Source organism: Bubalus kerabau, chromosome 21, assembly GCF_029407905.1.
Source record: "Bubalus kerabau isolate K-KA32 ecotype Philippines breed swamp buffalo chromosome 21, PCC_UOA_SB_1v2, whole genome shotgun sequence".
NCBI classification, from domain to species: Eukaryota; Metazoa; Chordata; class Mammalia; order Artiodactyla; family Bovidae; genus Bubalus; species Bubalus kerabau.
In genome coordinates this window covers 6,928,622-6,942,500 of record NC_073644.1, presented here as the reverse complement: position 1 = coordinate 6,942,500, position 13,879 = coordinate 6,928,622, and the positions used below count along the sequence as shown (strand labels likewise).

The window sequence follows — 13,879 nt, the reverse complement described above, 5'->3', positions numbered from 1 at the left end:
TAATGTATCTAGAACCAAATTGCATGGAAAATTGATAATTCTGTCTTTGTGCCTATACATGTCTTAAAATAGGGAAGGAAATACAACATACACATGCAGCATGGAGAAGGCAATGGCACCCCACTCCTGTACTCTTGCCTGGAAAATCCCATGGACGGAGGAGCCTGGAAGGCTGCAGTCCATGGGGTCGCTGAGGGTCGGACATGACTGAGCGACTTCACTTTCACTTTTCACTTTCATGCATTGGAGAAGGAAATGGCAACCCACTCCAGTGTTCTTGCCTGGAGACTCCCAGGGACGGGGGAGCCTGGTGGGCTGCCGTATATGGGGTCTCACAGAGTCGGACATGACTGAAGCGACTTAGCAGCAGCAGCATACATGCAGCACATACAACTGTAAAAAACATACATTTCATGAGCATTTGTTAGTGTTTATATCGTATAAGAAAGATGTAGTTTGCAAAGAAGTTCATAAACAAGAGAGAGGAAGCGTAGTCTTCTCAAATCCAGAAATAATAAGGGTGCTCTTTCCTCGTTAGGGATTTTCTGGCTGGGTTGTGCAGCACTAGCCTTTTCTTGGCCACACACCACCAGATGTGCTGATCTTGCATGTGTGTGTGTGGATCACAGTGCACACATTTCTGCACACTCACAAAGGGTTAATGCCCACAAAGCTGTGGTGATGAATACATTGTAGAGAACAATTTTGCCTCAATGAAGAGTAGTATGTTAATATTAACGAGCAAATTATCTTTGGGGATTAAAAAAAAAGTCTACTTTCAGTGTTATTTAATTGATAATATAGCTAGTTAGAAAGATTTATATTTCAAATTGATTAAATAATTAATTGAATGATTGTAATTAAACTTTATTCTTCACAGCCCATCTTCTCTATTCTTTTTTTCTATATTGATATCATGATGCCAAGAAATAAACTTAACCTCAAAATAGGGAAGTAAAGATAGGGAAAGGGCTTAAATTCAGCTTTAATGTATAAACGGTAACAATGAGTATGTTAACTTACCATTCGGAAACAAGATTAAACATTATTTGGTTAAAACTCTATTAATACATGTTTATTTAGAGAAGCTAGCATTGCTCTTAGGTAAAGGGATATCTCTTTTTGATTACGGAAGTTACTCTGCCTTCCTGTATTTACTATTTTTTCTGACCTTCAAAAGGCAATTACCATTTCCAAAACACCTTAGCTAGATTTCTGTTGTGAGACACCTAAATGCTTTAGAACAAAGCAGGCTGACATGGGCACAAACCCTGAAAGACTTGTTGCATTAAATATCCGAATGAGTGAAGTAGATGAAATGATTTGTTTTATTTGCAAAATGTATTTTCTAATTTTACTGACCCTCTCTTTCCAAGGTTAGCATTTTTCTTCTCCTTTTCTCTTTGTGAGGCTTCTGGGCTGGACTGCCTAGGTGCCAGCACTTATTGCTCGAATATGCTGTAGAAGAGAGAGAGAGAGGTTGAGTTTATAAACTGCAGGGCAGAATGTTAGCTTGTGTAAAATGGTTTAAAAATGAGTTTGTATACATTTTAAACTAATATGAAGTCCACCAAATGTGTCTCTAATTGTTGAATAGTTTTCCAGTCAAGAGTTATCATTAAAGATAATGATAGGAGTTTTAATACAATTTCTTTAGCAATCCCAGACTTCCTTTCTCTTTAATGCCACGAAAGTTCGAGAAACATAATGGCACTGAACTGCCATTGGTATTGAGTAATGCAGATTTTACTGTTCCTTGGGATCTTCAGTATATTTGGAGAAATCATTTAATTCATATTGTTAAGCAGGAAGTTATTAAAGAAGACTCAGGATCAGGTAAAACCAATTCAATCTACTTCAGCTGTTAGAAAATTCAATATGTTTTATTTAAGCAGAATCATGTATACTGTATATTAACCATTCCAAGCAATCTTTAGTCAGCCCAGAAAGGCCAGATGTATGGGAATTGTAAAAAATCAGGATATGCATAAAAACTGTTCAAGTGCATAAAGCAGCCCCATCTGGAAGACATCTACCAGAAATGAAGTTGTACAAAACCATTCCATTGATAATAAAGCTAATTTTTATGGGTCTGACAAGTATGTAATTATGTTCAGTGGTGCTTTTCAGATTTTATCACAGTCAATAAACCGCAGTGGTAATTTCATTCCCATTTGACATATTTACATGGAAACATTTGATTGGAGGAATTAGTAACCCTGAAAGCCTTGATAGATATGTTTTAATGATCTGTGACCTCCGCAGTCCCTCATCTGTTTATTGTTGCAACAGGCGAGAAGTCGTTCCTGTGTGACCTCTGTGGCTTTGCGGGCGGGACCCGGCACGCCCTCACCAAGCATCGCAGGCAGCACACAGGTCAGTGCGACCGCCCTGCCCCGTGGCCTGCGGGCCCAGCATTCGTTCCCGGCCCCCCGTGGCCTGTGTTCCCAATTTTTGTAAATCTGTGTACTTGAGGGTCTACGGAAAATTCTGTTTGAATAAGATTTTAATTCATCTGCCTTTATATATCTGTGAAGTGGGCCTACTGCACGTTTGGGGGATCAGGTGTCCTCTGTCAATTCAGGTTAAACAGGAGGGAAGAGTGTCTGAGGGTATCCCAGACGCTTCTCTGTGGGGGCTCTGTGAGGCCGGGGCACCCGCCTTCCTCTCTCGCTTGCCTCCTCTCAGTCAGTCTCTTCTGTCTATGTTCCTGCTCACCCTACCTCTTAGGTGCTTCTCTCCTGCTCACCTAGAGCCCTGCCTTCCCACCTGTGTCTCAGCCTCCCTAACTACCTGACCTTGTAGCCAGCAGTCCCTCTGCCAGTTGGAACAAGCACATGTGGTTGTAGGTCTGTCCTTTTCAGATATTTTTGCAATTAAGAATGGAAAGCAGTGAAGAGGCAACTTAAATAGATAAGGACATTGAAGAGAATCATTTTTTTTTCCCTCCATAATCATTTTCAGTGATTCAACAAAATCCTTTTGGTTAAGAACACATAAAGATGAGGAGTTGTAAACATTTATTAAAGTTGATTACCTACTGGTATGCTGTAATACATCTTACAAGTAGCTTCTGAATTATATGTGCCTGGGACAGTGCTGGGTTTTGGTGAGGTCCCTCATAACTATTAGTCAAACCACTTTTTACTCTCACAAGTATTCTAGTTTAGATGATAAATCATACAGTAATAGAATTAACTTAGCATTAGATTTTTACTGGGTACTGTGAGAATGGTGGAGTTTGGTAGTTATGCTCAAAATGGCATAAAATTAAAATACATGAAATACATAGTTTATGGTTCATTTTGATTCTTGTTATGTTATATATAACAGTCAGCTACAGGCACTTTAATGCCCATTATGCTATCTATAAGATCAATGAAAATTAATGCTAGCCATTCCTTTTAAATAGTAAGTTTGTATGTTTCAAATTTCTATATGGGATAAGGGATATTTTTGAGTTGAAAAATGTCCAATGTTAACATAATGGTGAAAACTCAACCTTTGTAAACAGAAAATTCTGTTTTAAGTTTACAGTCACGAGGTATGATCACATTTTTTTGAACCCAGTGATTTAGAGATTCAGTGTAAGAGATGGCGAAGAGCCCAATGGATGGCAATCACCCTTGGCTACTATTTGGGAGAAGTCGAGAATGTTTATGGTACAGTGTGTTCATGTGGGGTTTTCTGATTCTTAATGTTTTGAATTTTTTGATGCCTGAGCTGTTGCCGTGCCGATGGTCTCGCCCTGGCATGGCCCTGGGGGTCGTGGACCCCCTGTGTGCCCGTTACCAGCATGGCCGCGCCGCCTCTTCCCCCGCAGGGGGGCTGGTGAGGCTGTGATCACAGGCATTTACAGGTGATCGATCATGAACCTGCATCGAGCAGGCACAACTTTATATTTTATGTCAGGTCCAGAGGCTCCTTATTACTTTGCTATTAACTTTATACCATATAGGACAATGTCTCGCAGACAGAGGCATCTGTCTTTTTGGCATTTATCTGCCTCTGTGGCACAAATCAAACATGATTCTTTAATACCAAAGTCAGTTCTTAAGACTCTTTGCTTCAGCCAGACAGCTTACTACAACTCAGTCTAGGCCCTCAGCTTTTACACTGGATTTATAATATGTAAGCAACACACAACTTTTTTTTCTTTTTTCCAAGGCCAGATTTGTTTGGTTCATTTGAAATCTGTGGTTTTCTGATGTGGTCCTCCTTGACATGGTTTACCTTTTTAGCACAGAGTACCCACCCAAATTACAATCAGCTTGGAAAGGGGTAGGCATCAAAAGCATTCCCAATGGCATAAATAACTCCCACTGCAATACAGGCTGTCCAGGGGGCCGACACAAAGCATCTTCCATTCCGAGATTTACTTTTATCACCTGTCAGAGGCCCTTGATTCAAGGGCACAGGAGCAGATTCTCACGTGTAGTTGAAGAGTCTTGGCCGGCTTAATAACCACCAGCCTGCCCAAAGGAAGGAGAAGGCAACGGCGACCCACTCCAGTACTCTTGCCTGGAAAATCCCATGGACGGAGGAGCCTGGTGGGCTGCAGTCCATGGGGTTGCTAAGAGTCGGGCACGACTGAGTGATTTCACTTTCACTTTTCATTTTCATGCATTGGAAAAGGAAATGGCAACCCACTCCAGTGTTCTTGCCTGGAGAATCCCAGGGACAGAGGAGCCTAGTGGGCTGCTGTCTGTGGGGTCACACAGAGTTGGACACGACTGAAGCGACTTAGCAGCAGCAGCAGCCCAAAGGAATGCAGGGCGAACTTCCAGGGGAAGGGCCGGCCTGTCTGACAGATGGATGGCATGAAGGGCACCGCTGTCTGTCCGCAGCCGCTCTGGTGCCGCTGTCCTTTTACTCTCTGCCCCCAGAGCCTCAGATGCAGACTGTTCCTTGGTGGTTATCGTGCCCAGGATTACTGCTCGTCCAGGAAAGGAGGAAAAGTGACAGTATCTAAACTACCGTGAACTCTCAGGTTAGGGAACCAGGCAGCAAGGAAGTTACACCAGCAGGACCTGTGCAGGGAGCCCTGTGGACTCACAGATAGCATCATTCAGGTAGTTAATATCTCACACATAGGTTTATTGATCCTTCTGGCTTTAGAACGACAGAGAATGCAGAGGGATGGTTACGGGTGCACCTAATTAGTTTGACAAGTCCATCAGAAACTTTTTGTTAATCAGTGCACCTGTCTCATTTCATGCAATTCACAGATATTACCAAATGGAAATACTTGTTTAAAATTTGTACAATTTTCTTTAAATTTTACAATCTGGAAATTGAGTTTGATTTACTTATTTATTTAGCTGTATATTGAGACTAACTTCTATATTTCCGAAGTATATTTTCTTGAAGAAATTACCTGAAATTTGCAGAAGAAATGATTATTTCTGGATAAGAAAAAGATGCTGATGGGCATATTCCAATAATAGTATTGAACATGTAATAGAATCAGTGAGTTATAGATTAACTGTTACGTATAGATTGAGCAAACTGTAATCTGTGTAAATGGACACAGAGTTCTTCTCCTGTCAAGAGCCCAGACATGCTCAAGTTTTCCTTCCTTTACTGGCTGAAGCTTGGTATTTTATGTAGTTTATTTTGAGATTATTATATTTTTTCTCTTCCGGCTTATAGATTATTCAAGGTTTCTAATACATAGTTTAATCTGTTTTGTTGTAAAGTTAAATATAAAGACACAGTTTATTGCAATACAATGCCAGTTTCATACAAACTTCAAATTATTACAGTTAAGAAAAATATCTACTTCTGCTTCATTAACTATGCAGAAGTTTGACTGTGTGGATCTCAACAAATTGTGGAAAATTCTTAAAGAGATGGGAATACCAGACCACCTTACCTATCTCCTGAAAAATCTGTATGCAGGTCAAGAAGCAACTGTTAGAACTAGACATGGAATAAGGGAGTGTTTCAAAGTTGCAAAGGGAGTATGACAAGGCTGTACATTGTCACTCTGTTTATTTAACTTATATGCAAAATACATCATGAAAAATGCTGGGCTGGAAAAATCACAAGCTGCAATCAAGATTGCCAGGAAAAATATCCACAACCTCAGATATGCAGATGACATCACCCTAATGGTAAAAAGTGAAGAGAAACTGAAGAGCCTCTTGATAAGGATGAAAGAGGAGAGTGAAAAAGTTGGCTTAAAACTCAACTTCCAAAAAGCTAAAATCATGGCATCTTGTCCCATCACTTCATGGCAAATAGATGGGGAAAAAGTGGAAACAGTGACAGATTTTATTTTCTTGTGCTCCAAAATCACTGCAGACAGTGACTGCAGCCTTGAAATTAAGAGATGTTTGCTCCTTAGAAAGAAAGCTATGACAGACCTAGAAGTGTAGTGTTAGTTGCTCAATTGTGTCTGACTCTTCGTGACCCCATGGACTGTAGCCCACCAGGCTCTTCTGTCCATGGAATTCTCCAGGCAAGATTGCTGCTGTGGGTTGCCATTTCCTACTCCACAGGATCTTCCCAACTGAGGGATCAAACCTGGGTCTCCTGCACTGCAGGCAGATTCTTTACTGTCTGAGCCACCAGAAAAACCCAATAATGATGAAAGCACCGGTTATTGGCCACCCTGCCAAGTATCTGACCTGTGTCTTAACTACTTTTATCCTCACTATTGTCTCTGTGTTTGGTGTCTTATCCTCCTGGTCTTGCTCAGGGGTTACCAGGTAGGGAGTGAAATATGAAAAAACCTGAATTGGGATTGAAGTCCTTTTGTCTCTTCTAACTGCTGCCCTGGGCTGCAGTGACAGACAAAACACCGTCAGATGAAGTGTGTATGCATTCACTAAATATTCCACAGCTGTGGACAGGGCCATACAAACAGGAGAGTGTAGGCTGTATTTCTAAACACTCTGATTTTCAGGCAGACGTAGAGCTGTTGGCTGGCTGAATAGATGCAGAGTAATTGTAAACCAAGCTCTTTCATCGCTTATTTTCTATATGCTGGTATAGTTACAAAACTATTAATGAAAACATGAGAAATAAGTGAAGTATTGAACATATGTAAAATTAATCCATCCTATGTGTAAAGTTTCTTAGGAAAAGACGTCAGTTGATACGAGCACCTGTGAATGTTACAGCTGTGATTCTGGGGAAGCTGGTGAGGCTCCTCTAGTGTGTGTAATGTGAGCGCCACACATCTTCTAAGTTGCCTAGGGAAAAATAAGAGGTGAAATTATAGTTTATAAATGGATAATCCAACAAATATATGCAAATAATTATCACTTCAACATGAAGTCAATATAATGTTCTTACCTATTTTATCTCCCCTGTGCCACTACCCCCCTCCGCCACCCCCTAGAAGTTTGAAATTTTATGTGTATTTTGCACTTTTAGCACATTTCAATCGGAGAAGGCAATGGCACTCCACTCCAGTACTCTTGCCTGGAAAATCCCATGGACGGAGGAGCTTGGTAGGCTGCAGTCCATGGGGTCGCGAAGAGTCGGACACAACTGAGCGACTTCACTTTTCACTTCATGCATTTGAGAAGGAAATGGCAACCCACTCCAATGTTCTTGCCTGGAGAATCCCAGGGACGGGGGAGCCTGGTGGGCTGCCGTCTATGGGGTCACACAGAGTCGGACATGACTGAAGTGATTTAGCAGCAGCAGCAGTACATTTCAAGACAGAGGCCAATATTTTGTCTAAAATCATTATCTCTGTTTCAGTACAGTTCAGTTCAGTTGCTCAGTCGTGTCCGACTCTTTGTGACCCCATGAATTGCAGCACGCCAGGCCTCCCTGTCCATCACCAACTCCCAGAGTTCACTCAGATTCATGTCCATCGAGTCAGTGATGCCATCCAGCCATCTCATCCTCTGTCGTCTCCTTCTCCTCCTGCCCCCAATCCCTCCCAGCATCAGAGTCTTTTCCAATGAGTCAACTCTTCACATGAGGTGGCCAAAGTACTGAAGTTTCAGCTTTAGCATCATTCCTTCCAAAGAACACCCAGGGTGGATCTCCTTCAAAATGGACTGGCTGGATCTCCTTGCAGTCCAAGGGACTCTCAAGAGTCTTCTCCAGCACCACAGTTCAAAAGCATCAATTCTTCGGCGCTCAGCTTTCTTCACAGTCCAACTCTCACATCCATACATGACCACTGGAAAAACCATAGCCTTGACTAGATGGACCTTTGTTGGCAAAGTAATGTCTCTGCTTTTCAATATGCTGTCTAGGTTTGTCATAACTTTTCTTCCAAGGAGTAAGCATCTTTTAATTTCATGGCTGCAGTCACCATCTGCAGTGATTTTGGAGCCCCCAAAAATAAAGTCTGACACTGTTTCCACTGTTTCCCCATCTATTTCCCATGAAGTGATGGGACCAGATGACATGATCTTTGTTTTCTGAATGTTGAGCTTTAAGCCAGTTTTTTCACTCTCCACTTTCACTTTCATCAAGAGGCTTTTTAGTTCCTCTTCACTTTCTGCCTTAAGGGTGGTGTCATCTGCATTTCTGAGGTTATTGATATTTCTCCTGTCAGTCTTGATTCCAGCTTGTGCTTCTTCCAGCCCAGCGTTTCTCATGATGTACTCTGTATAGAAGTTAAATAAGCAGGGTGACAATATACAGCCTTTTCCTGTTTGGAACCAGTCTGTTGTTCCATGTCCAGTTCTAACTGTTGCTTCCTGACCTGCATATAGGTTTCTCAAGAGGCAGATCAGGTGGTCTGGTATTCCCATCTCTTTCAGAATCTCTGTTTAAGTTATGATAAAATTCACATATTGAAAAGTAGATTCTCTTTCCCAAGCTGTTCCAGACTTAAAACATTTTTTAAACAAGTGAATTCAGTATCAGTTTTTAAGTTTAAATTTACACTAATGAAAATGAAATCACCCCATCTCAGGTACTCACCAGCCAGTATAGCTAGTGAAATTATAAAAACTGATCAGACCTGACTTCTTTGAGTTTGTGTGTGTGGAGAAAAAGGTATCAATCAGAGAGGCATACGTCCTGAGCAGGCCTTTGAACCACCCCGGGGCTGAACTGTGTCTGCAGATGAAGCTGGTGTGTCTAAGGGCTTCTGTGGCCGCTCAGTGGTTAAGAATACACCTGCCAATGCATGAGACCCAGGAGACAAGGGTTCGATCCCTGGGTTGATCCCCTGGAGGAGGAAATGGAAACCCACTCCAGTATTCTTGTCTGGGAAATCCCATGGACAGAGGAACCTAGAGGGCTGCAGTCCATGAGGTCACAGAAGAGTCGGACACGACTGAATGACTTAGCACCCACACACTGGTGTGTCTATACAGGGAAGGTGAAGTTTATGGTGCTGTTAAATATTATGTCAAGTGTTTCTTTGAGGCCTCTTTACCTTTTACTCAACTTAGTGAATTGTAATTTCTCTTTACTTCTAAAAGTTTTAAAATTGGTGTCAATTTGTAGCTTGGTTTTGTTTTTTCTTCTTATTTAATTTCAAGATTTTAGTTAAGTTTTACACTGTGTATTCAAAGTATATTTTTGTTACATATTTTTCTGTGGTGTTAAGCTCACTAAAAGTTTTGTAATGATTCTAATCTAACATAGTGTGTTAAAGGATTCAAAATTCCAGTGTGAAACCAGATATTTATATTTTTATATGGATGAGTGCTTTGCTTTGTGTTTCTGTTTAGATTAGGCAATTTAGATTACGGTTTGTGTAAGTTATGTTTGAATACATGATCAGTATCTTGCTTCTGTTCTAATAGAGAAATAAAAAGTAATGGTTCTCACTCTACAAATAAATGTTCAAAAATCCTACATATGTGTGATCTTAAAATTTCATGGAAAAAATGTCTTTTTAATTGTTAATAACAGATTAAGCTCTTCATTTCCAATTTTTGTAATTGGAACGTATAACCCTTCTTGGTTTATTACAGGAGAAAAACCTTTCAAATGTGACGAGTGTAACTTTGCTTCCACGACCCAGTCTCACCTGACACGGCACAAGCGGGTACACACAGGAGAGAAGCCCTATAGATGCCCCTGGTGCGATTACAGGTAACGACTCATTGTGAAGCAGGCGTAATCAAGTGGGTCATCATGGTGGGTGAAAATCCTATAAATTCACCATCAATTAAATTTTTTTTTTTTTTTTTTTTGGTGAGCGTGATCTACAACTATTTAAACATGATTCGCATATTAGGTTGGGAGTTTATTCAGTTCAGTTCAGTTCAGTCACTCAATCGTGTACGACTCTTTGCAACCCCATGAATTGCAGCACGCCAGGCCTCCCTGTCCATCACCAACTCCTGGAGTTCACTCAAACTCACGAGCATCAAGTCGGTGATGCCATCCAGCCATCTCATCCTCTGTCTCCCCTTCTCCTCCTGCCCCCAATCCCTCCCAGCATCAGAGTCTTTTCCAATGAGTCAACTCTTCGCATGAGGTGGCCAAAGTACTGGAGTTTCAGCTTTAGCATCATACCTTCCAAAGAAATCCCAGGGCTGATCCCCTTCAGAATGGACTGGTTGGATCTCCTTGCAGTCCAAGGGACTCTCAAGAGTCTTCTCCAACACCACAGTTCAAAAGCATCAATTCTTCGGTGCTCAGCTTTCTTCCCAGTCCAACTCTCACATCCATACATGACCACTGGAAAAACCATAGCCTTGACTAGACGGACCTTTGTTGGAGTTTATTACACCACCTAATTTTGGTGACTCTTTAAAAGTGTAAAGTTCTCTTTACATTTTTTGTAATCTTACATTTTGGTTTTCTAATCCATTGGTGCACCTGACATTCAAGTGATTTTCTTTCTTTGCTCAAAGTAAGGAACCATCCAATTAATCAATTATTCAACACCCATGGCATCTCAGCTACTCTAAGTGAGGCACTCATTTAGACAGTGAAGATAATGTAAGAGATGTTTTCTGCCTTTAAGGATATTGTAGAATAATGGGCGTCTTGTAATGTTTTGTAAATACTTGTAGAGTTTGGTGTCACTTAAAAAGGCCAGGGGAGTGCATAGAGAAGGAGCAAGCTCAGTCCTGCTAGAGTAGAGAGTCTTTCAGCCATGGCTTAGAAGATGTAACTTTCAGACACACGAGTGTTCTACACGGATGCGGGTGGTTCAGCACAGTGTGGCATTCCCATGCCGAGAGCGTGTTGGTGGAGATGAGTGCTCCATCTGCTCACGGAGGCCCCAGTGGCTGTCCTCTGCCAGGTTGCAGAGTGACTTCACGGAGGCTGCAGGGCACAGGTGCGCAGAGGTGGGAGTTGGGGGTGACCCTTTTACTCTCTGACAAGCTCCGTGCAGCCAGGGCATGATAGTGCAATGGGCATGTGGGTTGAGACTGGATCACACTATGCAGGGAGCCCATGAGTGTGCTCCGAGCTCACTGTGGCCTGTGAGACACCATGGCGTGTGCACTCAGCCGAGGGCCCTTTTCCTAGGGCCTCCATCAGCCAGACGTGGGGCTGAAGGTCTCATGCACCCATTGTGCATGGAAATGTGGAAGCACTGAGGGCAGTTCTTAAGTGCAGCCTGCCCTGTGATGTATTGGAATCTCCACCTTAACCTGCAGACTTTGTAAAAACATAGATTTTTGTTATTGCTGCAGATGTAGACTGTGCATTCAGTAAATAAATGCCACAATCCCTATTATTAGCCTCATTATTGCGTTTTTATGTCAAAGGTCATCTAATAGTACAGAGATATTACAGATATATTTCATTCACCAATTATTTATTCCTTCACCTTTTTGTCAGTTCTGTTTTATGCCTAACACTAAATTGGTAATATCTTTGAAATTTGGTAAAATGGTGATCCAGTTAGAGATAGGCATAGAAATTCTAAGACTCTGATAATATGAATTCTTTAAAAATCACACTGTATTACATGCTATTTTATTTTATTAAAGAGGTTATGTTGTAGTTGCCTTTCCTACAAAACATGGAAGCAATTACAAATTTATATAAAATTTCCCTTAATTATAACTCTTGTTCAGCCTCTAAGTTGTGTCCCACTCTTTGTATCCCTGTGCACTGCAGCACGCCAGGCTTTCTTGTCCTTCACTATCTCCCAGAGTTTGTCAAACTCATGTCCATTGAGTTGATGATTATCACTTTTAGCTGTTAGGATTTTATTCTTTCAGTCTGTACATTATGCCTAAATTTTGAATCTTTTTTTTTTTAGTTTCTTTCATGATCAATTTTAATTTTCACACTTAAATTGTATAACCACCTTATTTCATTTATCCTGTATAACTGTGGTTTCAAACTATAATTTTCAAGGTGCAGAACTGTTACTTTAGACACGATCTTACACATGTATTAAATAGATAAAAGTGGTATCTACTCGTTACAGATTTCAGAGCTGCACTCTGTCGTAGTCGCTTACTATAGCACTGACAAACATCGTAGAAGACTCGTGATAGCAGCAAGTTTTCCAGTGGGAGCAGTTATTGCTTACCGTTGCAGTAAGCTCCATGTCCTGTTTGTGACTTTGGAGAGAGCACTCAGCAGGGCTGGGTAGTCAGGAACTGCTCCGTGAGGCTCAGGGCTCACCTGAGGTCGTTCAGCTTCTTACTCGGTTGTGAAAGACACGTGGGTTGAGTACCAGTTTACAGAAGCGCTGCTGATGTATGGTAGGAACAGACTGAGGTCACTTATCCAGAGCCCTTGTTTTCACTCTTATCTCAGGTTGGGACTTCAGGTGGCTGTAGGCTTTACTCGACTTGACCATTTCAAGGTACTGTTCAGTGAGGTAATGCAAGAGTTTCAGTGCCCTGAAGGTTGTTAGTGTGTTCAAATTTATTTATAATACTTGCCATGATGGATTTCTTTTTTTTTAACAGTATTTCAAGTTAAAAAAAGTCAATCATTAGGTAATGGCTGAAATACCTTAAACTTTCAAAAGACCTGGTCTTAAAACTGCTCTTTCCTTCATCTTTCCTTCAATATAATTTCAATACTTGCATGGCCTCAAGTTAGATTGATAACAATAATAACTTTATTAAATTTTTAGACAGTTATGCAATTTTAAGATTTTTGCTCCAAAAGTACTTTAACCTAAATCTTTGTGCATAGTATGTGACTTTTTTGGAGGAAATTTGTAGAAGTATGATTTCAGGCTGTTGGTACCCAGATGGGGGTGTGAATTTTGTTTTGCTGATTGGTACTGTGTTTTGGTTGGATCTCTGTATGCAGAAACATATTTCTAAGTATGTTAGGCTTTCTTGGTGTGAAGTCATGTTATACTTTTGCCAAGGCTGAGGCTGTACTACTTGTCCCCCTACTTGAGTTACCTCCTTGAAACAGCATCACTTCCACTGAGCAGTGCGTTTGAGCCAACTGGATCCCATTCTTTCCATACCTCTTTGAGCCCAGCGAGAAGAGGAGCTGGTATATTCTAAGACTGTTGTTACTGTCCTGTGAATTAATACTCAGGGCATTTATATCTAGTGATCACTCTCAAATTTCCTTCGAAATGCTGTAAGTGCTTGATAAAATGGTGATTTTGTCTTCATTTAAACCTTTTAAATTGAATGTTATTGAAAGTAAATAATTTCAACAGTTTCTGTTCATATGACAGTTTTATCTTCTGTGTATACATGGTGAGATTTACTTTCACTAAATAGACGAAGACCAGTTAACTTGACCAGGAATAAAAAAAAAAACTTCCAAATATTTGAATACTCTTAAAGTTTGGGACTGTGAATGAAATCTAGGCTGAATTTTCAGCAGATCTTTTTGTTTTCTTACTGATGAAAATAAGATTTCTAAATGAGCATATGGTTAACTTCATGAAGACTGTTTTAACTACACAGCATAGGAAGAACAAACTGCTTACCAGGTCTACCTCACAACAACAAAGAAAGTATCTCCTTTCACAAGGTAAATAAATTGGAGTATGTGT

At 40.8% G+C, this 13,879-nt stretch overlaps 1 protein-coding gene across 4 annotated transcripts in view; it reads left to right on the top strand.

The window, feature by feature from the left end:
* Window positions 1-13,879, top strand: part of ZNF407 (zinc finger protein 407) — a 384,300-nt gene that overhangs the window by 225,545 nt on the left and 144,876 nt on the right. For all 4 annotated transcript variants that reach the window (XM_055558909.1, XM_055558911.1, XM_055558910.1 and 1 more), the window contains exons 6-7: window positions 2,293-2,376; window positions 9,903-10,023. In XM_055558909.1, the coding sequence (XP_055414884.1) occupies window positions 2,293-2,376; window positions 9,903-10,023 (205 nt within the window). The remainder of the gene's footprint in view (window positions 1-2,292; window positions 2,377-9,902; window positions 10,024-13,879) is intronic.